Source organism: Siniperca chuatsi, linkage group LG3 (assembly GCF_020085105.1).
Source record: "Siniperca chuatsi isolate FFG_IHB_CAS linkage group LG3, ASM2008510v1, whole genome shotgun sequence".
NCBI classification, from domain to species: domain Eukaryota; kingdom Metazoa; phylum Chordata; class Actinopteri; order Centrarchiformes; family Sinipercidae; genus Siniperca; species Siniperca chuatsi.
This window is the reverse complement of record NC_058044.1, coordinates 22886674-22904854: the sequence shown is the minus strand read 5'-3', so window position 1 is coordinate 22904854 and position 18181 is coordinate 22886674. Positions and strand designations below refer to the sequence as shown.

General features: G+C 43.6%; 1 protein-coding gene across 7 annotated transcripts in view; it reads left to right on the top strand.

Annotated features, from left to right (window-relative positions):
- Window positions 1-17201, top strand: part of crebbpa (CREB binding protein a) — a 43504-nt gene extending 26303 nt beyond the window's left edge. For 3 of the 7 annotated variants that reach the window (XM_044191302.1, XM_044191303.1, XM_044191300.1), the window contains exons 13-31: window positions 2381-2593; window positions 3199-3513; window positions 3830-4009; window positions 4227-4398; window positions 5887-6005; window positions 6187-6426; window positions 6830-6918; window positions 7906-7986; window positions 8403-8459; window positions 9278-9355; window positions 9450-9517; window positions 9950-10100; window positions 11082-11228; window positions 11335-11448; window positions 11612-11777; window positions 11930-12097; window positions 12635-12796; window positions 13061-13342; window positions 13625-17201. In XM_044191302.1, coding sequence (XP_044047237.1) covers window positions 2381-2593; window positions 3199-3513; window positions 3830-4009; window positions 4227-4398; window positions 5887-6005; window positions 6187-6426; window positions 6830-6918; window positions 7906-7986; window positions 8403-8459; window positions 9278-9355; window positions 9450-9517; window positions 9950-10100; window positions 11082-11228; window positions 11335-11448; window positions 11612-11777; window positions 11930-12097; window positions 12635-12796; window positions 13061-13342; window positions 13625-15883 — 5061 coding nt within the window. In that variant the 3' untranslated portion in view covers window positions 15884-17201. The remainder of the gene's footprint in view (window positions 1-2380; window positions 2594-3198; window positions 3514-3829; window positions 4010-4226; window positions 4399-5886; window positions 6006-6186; window positions 6427-6829; window positions 6919-7905; window positions 7987-8402; window positions 8460-9277; window positions 9356-9449; window positions 9518-9949; window positions 10101-11081; window positions 11229-11334; window positions 11449-11611; window positions 11778-11929; window positions 12098-12634; window positions 12797-13060; window positions 13343-13624) is intronic. The other 4 variants (XM_044191304.1, XM_044191301.1, XM_044191306.1 and 1 more) reach the window with 2 other exon arrangements.
- Window positions 17202-18181: the final 980 nt, after the last annotated feature.

Sequence of the window (18181 nt, the reverse complement as noted above, 5' to 3'; positions counted from 1 at the left end):
GAGCAGACTGTTTCTTGCTCTGCAGTGTCGCGTTTAGCCAGATTGTGCCATGTAGAACTTTTGGGAACCCAGGTGTGGGTTAAAAGGCTTTGGCCTTTTTAGTACAAAATAATTTACCCAATTACATGTCTTATTAAAGAACAGGACTCCGTGCCGGCGATAGCTGGAGGCATTACGTTTTCGGGTTTTCCGTCCATCCGTCCAATTCTCGCGAACATGATATTTCAGGAACGCTTTGAGGGAATTTCTTTAACTTTGGCACAAACGTCAACTCAAGGATGAACTGATTAGAATTTGATGGTCAAAGGTCAAGATCACTGTGACCTCACAAAACACGTTTTTGGCCATAACTCAAGAATTGATGATCATATTTCACAGTTGGTCAGACAATGAATTGGTGACACTTTTGACTCAAAGGTCACTGTGACCTCAAAATGACCTTGACAAGCAGGTTTTTGGCTATAACTCAAGAATTGATGCAGTAATTATGACAAAATTTCACACAGATGTTTAATGGGATACAGCGATGAAGTGATGACAAAGGTGATTTAGGTAAGGTAAAGGTAAACACTTTTTTGGCCATTATTCAACACCATAACTCAGGAACAGAAGGAGAGATTGTGACCATATTTCACAGTTGAATAGGTGACACGTTTGACTCAAATGTCATTGTGACCTCTAAATAGGTTTTTAGCCATAATTTAAGAATGAATTGGGCGATTTCACACACACACACACACACACACACACACACGTTGATTGGGATGACACTAGCGCAGTATGGGCTTTCCTCCATCTCGTCCATTCTGCCTTTCACTTCCTGCCTCATTCTGAATTTCGAGCGTCATCAGAATCACATGACAAACAACGTATTGGAGCATGCCTAGCTAATCGTGATCCTCTGAGGGAGTGAGCGAGTTTCACCTTCAGCTCATAGAGAGGCTTTGCATCTCAAAATGCCAGTAGAAAACAAAAGCATAACATTTTGTGTAGCTATACTCTGTAAGAATCCATCTTTACATAGTAATCAAGTACCTGTTTAGCCAATACATCTATGATTATCCTTCATTAATCAGTTCAACAATTTATATTCACTGAAATCATACATATGTATCATCCATATACTGGTAACTTCCATTTAGCCAAAAGAATACACTTATACCCTTTATTCAATTCCTTCCAAGTATTCATAATATATATGTATATATATGTCTGGACAGACATGAATGTAAGCTGCAACTTAACTGGTTGGCGGAGGCATACAACCGTGTGGCGGTAATTCTAGTTAGGTTTCGTACGAATATATGTCAAACCAGCTTGTTACTTGTAGAGACATACGTAGGGATTAGAGCCTGACAGATACTGGATTTTTGAGGCATATCTTGATAATTGAGGGTTAAAAGATTTTCTGAACAATACATTTTCCAACATGCAACATAAACCCATAAATAAGTTTGGTAAGGATTTCTGAAATTGGTTTATGAAAGGAATGTGTGCAAGATATGTATTGAGTGGGACATTTTACAGTTGGTGTCACTGTTTTCTAAATGGCTTCAGACATATCTTTGGCATTTCTGTACTGCAATTTCATGTTGCTTATTGGCTAACATCACAAATATATTGGTAACAGCATATACAGTATAAGCTAAAATTGGCCCATAATAAGCTGTGCTGGTGGATGGTCGGGCTCTAGTAGGGATGCATAAGTCCTTAATTGATCATCAGCCCAGATAATGTATTAATCATTTAAAAGCTTAAGAAATGCAAAATTCATGCCTTTTCTTGATTTTGATCATGACTTGATTCTTGATTTATTAAAGCTTTATTTTAACATTTGATGTGGGCTATTTTCACAGCATAGCCCAAGTAAATTTGGTATTGGAATCATACATTTAAATTAGTAAATATTTTGAATCGTATATGAAATAAAACAAAATGTCGTCAGTGAGGATTTTACCGGCTTTTCTGGAGGATCGAAATTAGATGTGACAAAACATGCAGGACACTTAAAGAAAGCACAAAGCTGTTTTTGTTTTATAGCGAAAACAAGAATCCATTACTCTAATAATTATTTTAGCACTAGAGACATCAGCAGGAAGACAGTGAAAGAGAGGGAAATCTAGACAAGTGACACACACACACACACACACAAAAAAAACACTGCTGCAGCCCTTCATCCATAGTCTCTCACACAAACACAAGCACACTCATACATCCTTATTGTAGATGGAAGCAACTTATTGTACACCATCACTGCATTATTATGGAGCTGGAATGGCAGTAATGTGATTTATCTTTACCGTTGCTCATGCTTCTGGTTTGGTCAGTGGAAACTCCTGTCACTCTGCTCATAGTAACATCATCTTCTCCTGCCTTGTAGATGGGTATGTCTCCCTCCAGGATGCCCCAGGCCCAGGGCATGATGGCTGGACATGGTGGTGGTAACATGGTAGGCCAGACGGCCAGCCAGGGACAGTTTCTGGCTCAGACCCAGTTCCCTCCAGGATCTGCTGCAGTTGCTGCAACAGGCGCCATGAATGTCACTGTGGGGCCTGGCATGGGCCAGCCACCTGCACAGGCTGCCGTCACCCAGGTGAGACATGAAGAGAGACGAGTTATCTGTTTGATATGAAAGTCCTCCGTCTTGTCGTTGTTGAACAACATAATTCTTACTCCTGAACTTATTTCTCCTTCACCAAGCAGTTGAATGAATCTAAACAATCAGCAGACTTGTTGGTTGAACCTAAACAAGCCGAAAACATTTAGGAGCAAATGATCTTTTCATCTGTTGACATTGCAACAGGAGAATAAGCTTCATCCAGGTTTTGCTATTTTACAGCCTTTAGTATATAGTTTAAATCAATTTTGTGATTTTTAAATATAGGGGTGTGAAGCTATAGTAAACCAAGTTGGATAACTGTTTGGTTTGGCTGTTTTCAGTGCTATCTGTTTTTAGAGTTACTACAAAGTTGTGCTAATTCCAACTAGCTGCTGGGGAACTAAACTCAAACTACTTTCACCAATCATACTACGCACTAATTGCGCTTAAATTGTTCACATACCAATCACAAGCTGCTCTCTAAACCTCAAATTGTGTGTTGTGTTTGTCTGTTTGACCTAATGACTGTATGTTTGTCTGCTTTTCTTGTGTGTGTATGCGTATGTCCGCCTGCCCTTTGTGTGTGTCCTTCTCTCCAGCAGCAGCAGCAGCAGCAGAGCGCTAACCTCCCCTTGAATGCACTTGGCCCCTCGCTGGGCCCTCAGCTAGCCTCCTCCCAAACCCCCTTGCACTCCACACCTGCGCCTGCTGCCTCCTCTGCCTCCACGGCTGGGGGGGCCACTAACCTGCCGCACCCCCAGCCCTCCAGCCGCAGCTCCACCCCCACCCTCACTGGCCCTGGCCCTGCCCCAGCCCCGGGGGCCACCCCACCCCGCCCCACCCAGCCCCAACCCCAGGTGGAGCTCCCCACGGCAGCACAGACGCAGCCCCCGCCTCAGCCCCCTACCACGCCGGTGAGACTGAGACCCTCAGCATGCCCTCCACTCTGACCCCCTCCTCCCCTGCAGGCTCCCATCCCTGTGACTGCCATGTACCAACCCGTCCCATCGTCATCCACTTTTCTGTGTGATAACAGCATCTTCACCACTGTTTGTAGCATCCATCACAATGGGAATGTTACATCTTTCAATTTAAGGGAGCAATGAAATCAATATGGGAGGTGTTCGTCTGTGTCGTGGCTTCAGCCCTGCATGCAAAAAAGCAATTGAGCTGTTGCCAATACCTCATATTTGTCTTTTCTTTCTCTGCCTCTATCCCTCTGTGTTTCAGCTGTCTCAACCAGGGGCCAGTCTGGATAACCGGGTGCCCACGCCGGCCTCAGCCGCCAGTGCTGACCTGCATTCGCAGCATGTCGGAGCAGACCTGCCTGTCCAGGAGGTCAAAGCAGAGGCACACCATGACCAACAGGAGTTTGAGGCAGCTGGTGGCAAAATTGAGCCCAAGATGGAGGTGGGTTGAAGCTATGTGTTCAAATATATGCAGATTGATTCATCTGTCTATTCCTTGATTCATGCTCCAGGTAATGCCGAGGAAAAACATATTTCCTTCAAGAACATCAGAGTCTTGAGAGATATCACATATCGATAAATGCGGTCAGTCATCCAACTGTTGTGTTTAGTTTTTAAACATGACTGGTATAATGAGTCGTTTGCCTTTTTGTCTGTAGACTGAGGAAGACTCTGCTTCAACGTTGGTGAAGAAGGAGGAGCCAGAGGAAAAGCCGGAGCCAATGGAGGTTGAGGAGAAAAAGCCGGAAATGAACACAGAACCCAAAGAAGAGGAAGAGGGTGGAGCCAACAGCACAACCTCTTCATCCCCCTCTCAGTCACGGAGGAAAAGTGAGTCACATGCCAAGCGATGAATAAAATCTGTTTGGAGTTTATGACTAAAACAAGTTCCCCTCAGTAAGCATAGAGGCTTTCTGTCATTGCCAGTAATGTAAATACACCCACTCTGTGCCAACTGTGAGACAACCATGACTTACTTTGACTTTCATTTGAACTCTAGCACTGAGTCAGAACAATGTCCAGACTCTCGAAAACCTTCTTTGATCTTGCCAGCACTTTACACAAATAAAAAACGGGCTGTGCACCTGCTGGTAGAATATACCTTACAAATCATGATACCCGCTTGAAGGCCACCTAATGTAACATTACAGCTGACTTGCAGGAAAGGAGCAATGTGCGTTAAATTGAGAAATAATCAAAACTCTTGCACAGGAATGAAGTGACAAATTTACTGGGCAGTTGGTGTTCGTCAGAATATAAAATTTAAGTCATGTAACATAAGTGTTATTGTGCTTCAGTTGTTAGAATTGTTAATAATTAGAAACAGGATTATGTAATAGAGATCACAAAATGCAACTAGGCCACGATTTAATGTCACTGTTGTTTACTAAAGCCGCGTTTCCATCAAATACTTTAGGTATAGCACCTAGAAACCCGTACCTAACCCGTTCCTACATGTACCTAAACCCTGGATCTGTTTTGCGTTTCCATGGCAGTACTCTTAATGTAGGCGGTGTTGTTTCAGAGGCTTCGGAGCTAACTGCTTTCACTTTTCCAGCAGTTGGGAAACAACAGACAAGTTATTTCTTGGTCTTGAGAAGCTGCAGCATTTTCTTACTGAAACACTGTAACATACATTTACTTTTACTGCCAGATTGACAACTTACTGCTAACCTTTTCCTCTGCTCTGTTCACATTCACCGTCACTTTTCTGCTAAGTACGCTCGCTCTCTCTCACTCGCTCAACCACACACTCACTACTCGCACACACATGTTTTGTGTTCTTTTCCTGGTATGTGTTTGTTTATTAGCCTACAACAAGGAGACAAGCTTTGTTTGAGAAAAGGCTGGGAGAGAGTTTGGGAAATCCTACATCATAGCGCAGACAACGAGACAACTCTGGTTGCTCCGATTCTCTCTGACCAATCAGTAGTCTGCAGTGTTTAAACTCAGCCTTTTAATATCGGCTCAGCTCGCTTGGAACCTCAACAGAGGGGAATGTAAAAAACAGGACGAAATGGAGTGGTTCTGTTGGTATTATCCACAACTTTTTCCAATGGAAACGAGAAAATAACCGTTCTAATGTGTAATGAACTGAACTGGACTGCTTGGTGGAAACGCGACTTAACAGGTCTGTAGTGTTCAGGGAGTCTGTTGACTTTGTGAAGCTACTTAGAATTTTTGAAGATATATGACAGAGGTCCAGCACAGAAAAAAGTGTTACAGTAGCCTTCTCTCTTTTCTGTATAGTAAATAACTTTTCTTTTTTTTTTTTTTTTTTGGATTACTTACCTTGCCTTTCTGTTGCTCATTTTTCAGTCTTTAAGCCTGAAGAGTTACGCCAGGCTCTGATGCCGACTCTGGAGTCTCTCTACAGGCAGGACCCTGAGTCGCTGCCCTTCAGACAGCCAGTAGACCCCATGCTTCTGGGTATCCCGGTAGGTAGCACACATGCTCTTGCCACCTCGTGTTTTTACTTAAAATAATAAATACCTTTTGAAATGTGTTGCTCATATTGTTAAATGTTGAACAGTTTTGGTGGATGCACATAATTCAACTGCACAATTTAAGCTCTTTGGTCTGTAACACTAACATTTTTATTTGTCCTTCTAACTCTAGGACTACTTTGACATTGTTAAGAACCCAATAGACCTATCCACAATAAAGCGTAAGCTTGACACGGGCCAGTACCAAGAACCCTGGCAATACGTTGACGATGTCTGGCTGATGTTCAACAATGCCTGGCTCTACAACCGCAAGACATCGCGTGTCTACAAGTACTGCTCCAAGCTGGCCGAGGTGTTCGAGTCAGAGATCGACCCTGTCATGCAGGGCCTGGGATACTGCTGCGGGAGGAAGGTGAGATGAAGGGGGTGGACAACAGGGAATTAAAGATACAGTGAGGAAAGAATGAAGAAGCATTGATGTAAGGGATAGGGTTTTGTCTGTTAGCCATATAGTTAATAAAAATTCAAAGTTAACTTCCTCTTTCACTCGTGGATTTTGTTTGGTAAAACACACAAGAACGGTGCTTGTATTATTTGAGTAGTAGGATGAGTATGAGTTAATATTTGAATGCTTTGACATTTTGTCCACATTGCCCAGCACTAAAGAAGAGGCAAATTTTAGATGCTGAACTGAAGAGCTAAACTTTAAATAATAACTATCTGACTGAGTAATTTTTCTACAGTTGATAGAAAGGATTTATTGAATGATTTTGTTTGAAATGTTTTGACCTTTGTCATCTCACTTGTGTCTGCAGTATGAGTTCTCCCCTCAAACCCTCTGCTGCTATGGCAAGCAGCTCTGCACCATATCTACTGGAGGCACATACTACAGTTATCAGAACAGGTGTGTTTGTGTGTTTGTCGGTCTATATCTTTGCATTTATGGGTGGCCATGCACTCAACTATGTATTGGGTAATACTGCACTAGCTGGAATTTTAACCCCACTGAATCATCTCATACATGTCACACATTTGCATGCACAGTTGTTTTATTAAGTGTTTTGATGGGCAATAAATGAAGCCATTTAAACTGTATTACCCATCCCCTGCAGCCTGGAATCTGTTCCTCTGTAGCACTAGAGGGACCACTGTGGTCCAGGCAGTAGTGTCATCCTGACAGCTTCAGCTTTAATGGCTCTGCCTCGCGGTCCTGGCACGGCATGGGACTGCAGAATGGTTTTGCTCACAACAACATTTATTAACAGCCAAGTTCCAGCATGGCACATAAATGGAAACACTCTGAAGATCCTAAAACCAAAAGAGCATCAGAAAATGATGGCAACAAAACAGTGTGTAATTGGTTTTTGCTCAGCATCTATCGAGAGACTGAGGGAATTCAGTGTTGCTGCCCCCTCTCTTGTGCGACAGATGAAAATATAACGCTTTGGTTAAAGCCACAAACAGCCTTGCCCATCATTGTGTTTTCCTCTCAGTTGAAAGGCAGCAGATGACTGTTTACACCAGGTTCCCTTGCACCCCCTGTAGTTTAAACTGTGTAACTGCAGCACTTTCACTGGGCACTCTTAGAGCGGAGCAGTACAGCAGCAGTAGTGATACAGCACAGCCTGACAGACAGCATGAGACTCCTGCAGCGCAGTCCATTTACACTCTCAATGGGAGCTCAGGGATTCCCTGCTCACCGTTATAAAGCACAAAAGACAAGTGTTATTTTGGGCGCAATTGTATTGGACACACATAAACAAGACCAAACATTGTAATAGTACACATTTTTATACTTATGTGAAAAAGAACATGAGGCGTTGCACTCAACTGTTGTTCAGTTACACGTATAGTGTTGAATTTGTTGAACGTTAAATGTGTATTTTTGTAGGTATCATTTCTGTGAGAAGTGCTTCAATGAGATCCAGGGGGAGAGTGTGACGTTAGGAGATGATCCTGCACAGCCACAGACGTAAGTAAACTGGATACTGATAAACCCACCATTTAAAAAAACAAAAAAATAACAACAACAAACGTATTATGAGGGGAGACTTGCTCCTCTTTTCTAGAATTCGTCAAATTATTTTTGAATAGCAAAGGGAAATGTCCCTCTCATTTAACTAGCTCATTTATTGGATTTTAATTTGTTAACGCATGAATTTCTTAAACAGTGTCTTAGTGTTTTTAGATGCTTATTATGTATGCAACAGTCCACATGCCCACACATTTACTTTGAAGTCCATTTATTATAGTATCGTGTGTATATTGTTATCGTGGCCCCCACACAAAATTGGCCAGCCTAGGACTGAAGACAAAAAATAAATACAAGTGTTTTTGTGTCTTTTTTTTTTCTCACTACCTATCCCCTTTTTTTCTCTGACACTTTAGGATGATATCAAAAGACCAATTCGAACGGAAGAAGAATGATGTACTCGACCCTGAACCGTAAGTAGACACAAACCACACGCCCTTTCAGTGAGAAGGACTAATACTGACAGAGAAGCATGTTCTCTCTGTGCTTCTTTTTCAGAGGTTGGCCTCATGTGTTGAATAATTGTTTTACTGTGTTTTCCTACTTACATGTTCCTGATCACATCTTAAAAAGTTATTTTCTGCCACCCACATCTGGCATTGTTTTTGAGCTTTTGGTGCACATTTTCTCTCTGGAGCTCTCTGTTCAATCTCTTTGGTTTCATTGAAGCCCCAGGGCAACTCAGCAGCGCCATCTGTTGAGTGGAACTATGTATCAAAGCTCTGTGTGTCCAATGAGAGTTTTTCCATCAGAGAACACAGGCCCTCAGTTCTTAGATATGCAGTGATTGCCTTTCACATTGTCATTGTGACTTAGTGTTAAATAAGAGGTACAATACTTATCAATCCTCCCACAAAAGTGACTTGCATTGGCTGGCTTGCAAGTGCGTAACAACTGGAGGAACATAAACTTGAATGGAGATGTTTGTTGGTTGCTTCTTTAAGCAGTTAAGTTATCGACATTCATACAAATGATGGCCATCAGGAACTTGACTTGGACAGTTTTGAAAACTGGAACAGTGTTTGATGTTTTAGCCTTGGATATTTTATACGTATGCACGGTCCCGTATACGTATTCTTTGCTGTTGACATAGTACTGCTAGATTTTTGCATTTACCAACACTCGTAATATAGCAAAGAGTGCGTCAGGCACACAAAGATTTCTGTGGAGATTGTAAACTCTTTAGCTGATTTATGTGACAATGTTGTACTGTATGCTTGCTTTTCTTTAGGTTTGTTGAATGTAAAGATTGTGGACGGAAGATGCACCAGATATGCGTCTTACACTACGAGGTCATTTGGCCATCTGGGTGAGATGTCAGCCCTTACTTTTCCTTGATTTGCATAATTGTTTAGGGATATTTTGTGTGCTATTGTAACAATCTTACTTGTCTCTCTTTCCAGATTCATCTGTGACAACTGTTTAAGGAAGAGTGGAAAAACACGGAAGGAAAACAAGTTCTCTGCAAAACGTTAGTTAATTTCTCTTTCCTTGTTATGTTTTGCACAGTGTTCAAACTTTCAACAGATTATTGCCGTTTTGTCTCACAAACACTGAAGACACAAGATAATATAAACCACCTCCACCTGCACGTGGGCTGCAAATGTCTCTCTCAGTGGCTTGCAGTGACGGCCTTGTTAATTGTGATGTTGGCCTTGTGGTTTCACTGGTATTTTTCTTAGGTGTTTGTAGCCCTGGAGAACATAGCTGACCTTTATGACATATGGTGCTAACAGATTTGAGCTCTCATGGTCTCACATAAATCAGTTCTGGTGCTTTTCTTGTTTGCTTAAATTGAAGGCCACAGTTTTTTTTAAGACCCAATGTGTAACCACTGCTTTTCTTTTATCCTGAGAGAATTGACATTTTTCTCATATTTCTCCTGTGTGTTTGTACACTGTAGGACTGCAGTCGACACGATTGGGAATGTACATAGAGGACCGTGTGAATAAATACTTGAAGAGACAGAACCACCCAGAGGCCGGAGAGGTGTTTGTGCGAGTGGTGGCGAGCTCCGACAAAACGGTTGAAGTTAAACCAGGCATGAAAGCCAGGTGAGAGCAATACTGACAGGAAGGCAGGAGGACTGGGTGACAATGAGTCTCCAGAAACACACTTATAATTCTAAGAAATGTATGCTTTGGTGTGTTGTTTTTTTTTTAAATCATTATTTATCATTGATCAACTAAATTTGCTTTGGTCAAATAAATGTACAACCACAGAGTCAACAGTCGAGATGAGGGAGGCCATAATGTCGTAGACAACCAAATACCTGCCTTGTCCTCTTTGATTTGTAGATGCACTGGCACAGCTCTTATTTGTCCTGAGCTTATTTTTATTGTCCCTGCCATACAAAGTTGAAAGCCCTCTATAAAGCTTTATACCCACTCAGAGTGATTGTGGAACCTGCATGTTTGACAAGATGGAGTGCACACCCTCCCTGAGTACCTCAGAGGGTTGTTCACTGTTTCATCACACAAGATCAAAGTCTGCGATCCTCGTCCCATCCTCAAAGGGAGGAGGCCCACATCCAAGACCCTGTTATCATCAGACTGACTGATTTAAGGCTGTTTGCTTTTTATTGACTCAAGGCCACTTGACTTGAATTGTCCTATTATGCTCTTGAGTGTCGCTAAAAGCAGCAACACACAAAGCAACTTTTTGGGCAGCTCATGACTCTTGTTTTCTAGAAGCCTTTATTATCACAAAATAAAAAAAAGTATGTACTGTATTATACACCTATGGAATACTTTATCTTAGATAAAGATAAGATGTTTTTGTTGCAACATACCTTTACACCTTTACCTAAATATAGTAAGAGTACCAATCATATAATCCACATCTTTGCACAGTCCACACTTTTGTGTTGAGTGTTCAGAGCAGACCCTGCCAACATCATATCACACCCAAATGACTTGTTTTAACTGTCAGTAACCCAAGACTGAATATCACAAAATGTTCTAACTTCTCCATATAACTAGAGATCACATTATGCTGTTCGCACGTTAATATTTGGTTTTTCTTCATTACGACAGGTTTGTGGACACGGGCGAAATGCCCGAGACCTTTCCCTACAGAACCAAAGCACTTTTCGCCTTTGAGGAGATTGATGGTGTGGACGTGTGCTTCTTTGGCATGCACGTTCAGGAGTATGGCTCTGAGTGCCCATTCCCCAACACTAGGTCTGTATATCCCATTATTGTATGTAGTACATAGCAATAAAAGAATGGCACTTCAGGTGCTTTTTATGAGTGAAATTACCATGTTACCATCTCTCTACCTCTGCAGACGGGTCTACATATCATACCTTGACAGTATTCACTTCTTCAGACCTCGGATTCTACGAACAGCAGTGTACCACGAGATCCTCATCGGCTATCTAGAATATGTCAAGAAACTTGGGTAAGTCTTGCTCTACTGTTCCTTTTCTGCCTCGCCTCTTGAAAGATACATGGGGAGGAGTCTCAGGAGTGAACTTTGTGATGGCATTCAGTTCTAGGGCAGCAAATGTCCTAACTTATACACTGCCTCTCTGGTCTTAATTTTGGTGTGTGTATGCCCGCAGGTATGCCCAGGGCCACATCTGGGCGTGTCCGCCCAGTGAAGGAGACGACTACATCTTTCACTGCCATCCTCCTGACCAGAAGATCCCAAAGCCTAAGAGGCTACAGGAGTGGTACAGGAAGATGCTGGACAAGGCCTTTGCAGAGAGGATTCTGCATGACTACAAGGTAAGGAGGAGAAACTTTTCTTTTAAATACTGACACAAGGCTAACGTCTGAATATTCTGTCTGTAACATTTAGAACAAAGGACAAATTACAAAACAAGTAAAATACACCTTTTAATAGCTTGAATCATCCATGTTGTTTGTCTTCCTCTCAGGACATCTTCAAACAGGCGACAGAGGACCGTCTGACCAGCGCTAATGAGCTGCCGTACTTCGAAGGCGACTTCTGGCCCAACGTGCTGGAGGAGAGCATCAAGGAGCTGGAGCAGGAAGAGGAGGAGAGGAAGAAGGAGGAGAACACCGCAGCCTCTGAAACTCCTGAGGTGCGAACATTGTGTCATGGTTGGATGACGTGGTACTAGCAGAGATTATAAATTTACAACTCTACTTTCTAGTCATGTCTTTGACAGCCATTTTGCACTTTCAAGCTTCTATAGATTAAATATTCTTTCATTTACCACTTCTTTTTAAACTTTGGAATAATGTTATCAACACATGTTGAGTAGAATTTGATGAATTTTAATGACCTCTAATGAGAAGTTGGTTGAAGGTGTAAACAAAGAGTAAATTGTGAAATACACAGCTACAGAACCAAGTTATGTACACTATCATGTCACGTTTATTTTGTGATTTGCCCACTTTCGGCTCAGCATCTGCCATCTTATATTTTGCATGTGCGTGCATATTCTATTCAACAACAAAGAGTGTAACACAGTGTAACTGAAGAACACATGGCATATTGGCGATAACCAAAATCCTCACTGTGATGATAACTCATTTGACAGATGGAGATTCTGTCAATAATCAACCTGTGGGAATATGTGATAGTTTAATAATCTGTTATTGTATATCTCTCACAGGGTACGCCAGGTGACAGCAAAAACGCTAAGAAGAAGAACAACAAGAAGACCAATAAAAACAAGAGCAGCGTGAGCCGAGCCAATAAGAAGAAGCCTGGGATGCCGAATGTAGCCAATGATCTATCCCAGAAGCTATACGCCACCATGGAGAAGCACAAAGAGGTCAGACTTATTGGTTTTTATATAGTTTATAATAGATATTGACAGCAGTTTTGAAGATAGTCTCTTTATGAACATATGTGTATTAGATGGTGAACAAAGGGCAATAGTTTGTCAAACACTATAGTTGTTGACTCAATGATACTTCCACCCTAGATGTAGTAATTTTAGAATGTAAATCTTTTAATATGTTTTAATACCTCAATTTCAGTTTGGCTTGTGCTTCTCTAACTCTCACTTCTGTGTGTTTATCTCTGTCTGCTGAAGGTGTTCTTTGTGATCCACCTCCACTCTGGTCCCATGGCCAACACCCTGCCGCCCATCGTTGACCCTGATCCTTTGCTCTCTTGTGACCTGATGGATGGCCGTGATGCCTTCCTGACTCTGGCCAGGGACAAACACTGGGAGTTCAGCTCCCTCAGGAGGTGCAAGTGGAGCACCATGTGCATGCTGGTTGAGCTGCACAACCAGGGACAGGACCGTTTTGTCTACACTTGCAACGAGTGCAAGCACCATGTGGAGACTCGCTGGCACTGCACTGTGTGCGAGGTGAGTTACTACTATTAGTATGTTGTATTGTGTCCTGTGTCTGAAACGGTTAAAATCACTGTGTAAAAAAAAATAAAAAATCAGTTTTAAGTGAAAGTCTGTCAGTGTTTAATTACAGACTAGGATAGACGAGGATCAATCAGGAATGATATTTATGGACTACATCACCTTTTTTGTATTTTAAACAGCCAGAGTACATTTGTTGAACATTTGACAAATCATTTTATCAGACTTGGTTAGACTCATGTTATTTACTGTGTCCCCGTCTTCCATTTTCTGCAGGACTTTGATCTTTGCATTAGTTGTTACAACACGAAGGGACACGAGCACCAGATGGTGAAGTGGGGCCTTGGCCTGGATGACGACAACAACAGCCAGAGTGGAGAAGCCTCCAAGAGCCCACAGGAGAGCCGACGCTTAAGTATCCAACGCTGCATCCAGTCCCTGGTCCACGCTTGTCAGTGTCGCAATGCCAACTGCTCTCTGCCGTCCTGCCAGAAGATGAAGCGAGTGGTGCAGCACACCAAGGGCTGCAAGCGCAAAACCAACGGCGGCTGCCCTGTATGCAAGCAACTTATTGCATTATGCTGTTACCACGCAAAGCACTGTCAGGAGAACAAGTGTCCTGTCCCGTTCTGCCTGAACATCAAGCACAAGCTCCGCCAGCAACAGCTGCAGCACAGGCTCCAGCAGGCCCAGCTGATGAGGAGAAGAATGGCCTCCATGCAAGGTAGAACCATGCCGCTACCATCCCCACCGGCCTCAGCTGCTCCCAGCACTCCCACTCCCCATGCCCAGCCCAACACTCCCCAGACACCCCAGCAGCCACTCTCCAACCAGCCGCAGACCCCCAACTCAACAGGTGTCATGTCCCCCTCCTTTCCCAACACACCTCGCAATGGCCAGCCTCAAGCACCGGTGTCCCAGGGCAAGCCTGGGCCTCAGGCCTCCCCTCTACACCAGCAGCAGTCCCCTCTCCCCCAGCCGTCCCAGCCACCTCAGCAGCTACAGCAGCAGCCTCCCCTTGCTGCAGTCAAGATGGCACGGCACATCGAGATGATGGCACAGGCCCAGCAGAACCAGCAGAACTTCCGGGTCAACATGAACAGCTTGCCCATGAACCCCCAGCAGCCACAGCCGCGCATGACCGGACCGATGCAGCCACCCATGCAGATGGTGCCAGGGACCCGGGGACCACAGGTCATGCAACCGGGCATGGCCCCAGGACAGTGGCCTGGAGCTGCAGGGCCCATGCAGGCAGCTCAGACTCAACAACCAGGCCTTGTCCCTGGCCAGACCCCACAGCAGGCCATCACCATGCAGCGAGCCATGATGCCCCCAGGGCAGCAACCTCAGCAGGGGCAGAGGCTCCTGATTCCACAGCAGCCTGGTGCCCGGCCGCAAGCACCCCAGAGACCTGGTGCTATTGCACCCAACGCCCTGCAGGACCTTCTCCGCACCCTCAAATCTCCCAGCTCGCCCCAGCAGCAGCAGCAAGTCCTCAACATCCTCAAATCAAACCCTCAGCTAATGGCTGCTTTCATCAAACAGCGAACAGCCAAGTACCATGCCAACCAGCCACAGCAACAGCAGCAAGGAGGTCAGCAACAGCAGCCCGGCATGCCAACAATGCAGGCCATGGCCATGCCAGGAGGGGCGGTGCAGAGGCCAGGGATGCCCCCTCAGCAGCCCCAGCAGCCTCCTGCGCAGGGCATGGCCGCATTAGGGGCTCAAGGGCAGCTGATTAACGCAGCACACACCACCCCCCAGATCCAGGAGCTCTACCGTCGGCAGCTCTTAAGACAGCAGCAGCAGCAGCAACAGGGAGTAATGCCTCAGGGCCATCCTGGCCAGTTCCCTGCACAAGCGCAGGGTACAGCAGCTACGTACTCCCAGCTCCGCATGCAGCAACAGCAGCAGCAGCAGATAGCCATGCAGGCAGGTGCCGGAGCATCTGGGGGACCCATGGGCCAGCTCCCACCCATGGCTCAGATGGCCCAGCCTGGCATGGGGATGGACTCCACCCAGAACTTACTGCATCAACGAATGCTCCAGCAGCAGCAGCAACTTCCCCAGCAGCAGCAGGCCGTCCTCAAGCAGCAGATGGGCTCTCCCGCCCAGCCCAGCCCTATGAGCCCCCAGACCCACCTGCTGGCCGGCCAGCCCCAGGGTGGAGCCCACCTTCCCGGCCAGCCTGCACTAGCCAATGCCCTCAGCAACCAGGTCCGCTCTCCCGCACCAGTTCAGTCCCCCTGTCCGCCCTCGCAACAGCAGCGGCCACATTCCAGTCCATCACCCCAGGTCCAGAATCAGCCCCAGCCCTCGCCGCAGCACCCACATCCACCCCACTCGGGTTCCCCCCACCCGGGATTAGGGGGCCCACTGTCAGGGTCCATGGAGCAGGGACACTTGGGGACACCAGAACAGAGCGCCATGCTACCGCAGCTTAACACACCCAACAGAGGGGGACTGAACAGTGACTTAGGGATGGTGGGAGATGCTACAGGGGATACTCTGGAGAAGTTTGTGGAGGGATTGTAGCATTTCTGCTGGGAACTAAAGAATAAAATCTCGCTCCCAGGGACCCATCCTCTAACTCCTCTTCCTCCTAGTTTCCCCTCAGACTCTTTACCCCGTTAGAGGGCTTTGTTTGTTCTTTCTAAGGTTGAGAACGTTTTTTTGTACTGACATGTAAAGAATTTCAGCTGTTGTAAAATGAAAAAAATGAAATTTGGTTGAGGAAAAAAAACAAACAAAAAAAGTCAACACTTCTAGGGAATGTAATTGTTTCCTAAACCCAAGTGATGGGTATTTCTTCTTTAAGATGTTGAGGGATTTGCAAGTTGGTTCTTAAATTAAATTTAATTCACAAAGAATATATTTTTTGGTTGAGACCAAATGTGTTCAATACTCAATTTAGTTTTGGTTTGTTTTTGGTATGGTTTCATGACTTTCTTGTTTCTTTTTTTTTTTTTTTAAGAAAATGTACAATTGCATTATATTATTCATATCTTTTTATTTTGTACCTTTTGAAAAGAAACTTAAAGCATTTTTGTGTTGAAACTGTAAAATAATTTGTTTCGGAATTGGTTTTCGTTCTCTTCTCAAGCTGTCGTTTTTGGCAATTGTAATCTAGTGTTGTACCATTACTCAAAGAAGATGAGTTCAGGGACTGCTCCCCTCCTCTTTGTGTGTATGAAGAGCACTCAGTTGTATTAAAATAGGAAATGGACTGCGGCAGGTTGTGTATACATGGGCATGTATGCAGGAGCACATGAAGACACTGACACAAACCCTCACAGTCACTAAAATAACTACAGCTACGACCGGTTTCACAAACACAGACAAGGACTGCAACCTACATCTCAGTGGCCTCATTTGGAAAGTCTGTCTTGCAGGTGTAGAATTATTGACATTAAAAAGAATTTGTCATAATTTTTTTGTCATACAAATGTTGTAAAGTGTAAAGAGAATGTGAGAAAGAGACCAGCCCCCTAAGCTGAGGTGGAATGATCATCAGTTTGTAGGCCACATCTCGGATGACGCCCCATCCTCTAAATTTTACACTAAGCTGTGTGCAATCTAGGGATGAAGGGCACATTTGAGATTCACCCTGAGGGAAAACTAAATGTTATCAACCCTCATTCCTCTCTCATAAAAACTTGAATTAGGGGGATTTACTTTTTCTCCTATTGTAAATCAAGTTATTAAGCAAAATACTATAAATATAAGGAAGAGAGAATCAAATCACTGTATAAACTGGTAAAAGACTCATTTCTTACTTATATACCATATTGTTAAATAAACTGTGTGCAACAGAAGAACTCCAGTACTCTGTTGACAAAATAATGAAGCATCACTCCTGTTGGTTTGTGTTCATTTCTTTCAACTCTGCAGTGTTTTATCATCCGGTCACCAGCAACGGTGGGTGGGGGGAAAAAACAAATGTGCTAGTGGTCAGAAAAATGTCCCTCAATCGAACGACTGTGGTTGAAGTTCTGTGTCGCCCCTAAAATAACATTTATTTCTAATGAAACAATTTCTTATGAAATTACTATGCAACTTTATTATCCACCTAAATTTCTCACAAGTATTGCTAAAGTTTTAGGTCAGAGTGCATGATCACAGTTGTGGGATTTTTTTTTTTAGGGTAGTTTGCATGTAGTGATGCAGCAATTTGCAGATAGAGCTCATATTTCAGAAACCTGAAAAAGGTTTTTTAATCAGTTACTAGCAGGGACGTGGTGGAGGGTAAACACCTTACCTGTTCCCTCACCATTATTTGATTCTGGTGTAAAGCATTAATAAATGGCCACTCAGCTCTGCTTGAGTCTTAAATTCCTATAATTTAAATTTAGAAAATCCAGTCAAGTTAGAACAAATAACTCCAGCACCAATAGAAATTCTGAAATTAGGCAAAATAGCTTGAGCCTTTCAAAAGAATTGTGATTGATAAAACATTCACACTAATGTCTCCATGTTTCCAGAAATCATGACCTGGTTACTTAAAATAATCTGCAGATTTGTTGTGAGCAGTTTCATGTAGGAACTATTTTCTTTCTACTGATAGTTCCTGCATGAAACTGCTCACAACAAGGTCTGTGGATTATCTTGAGTAACCGGGTCATGATATCTGGAAAGAGACGTTGCTGTTAGATGGATGTTCTAGATAGATACACACAACAGATAAGAGAAAAATGTTTTGTTTTTTTTAATTTTGAGGTGAACTGTTCCTTTTAAAGTAGGGTCTTTTAATCACAGTACTTTTCTATAAATGTACTGTTTTGAGTTATTTGAATCAGTCTTAAGTCCTGTCTGGATTCTAGCCTCACAAAAACA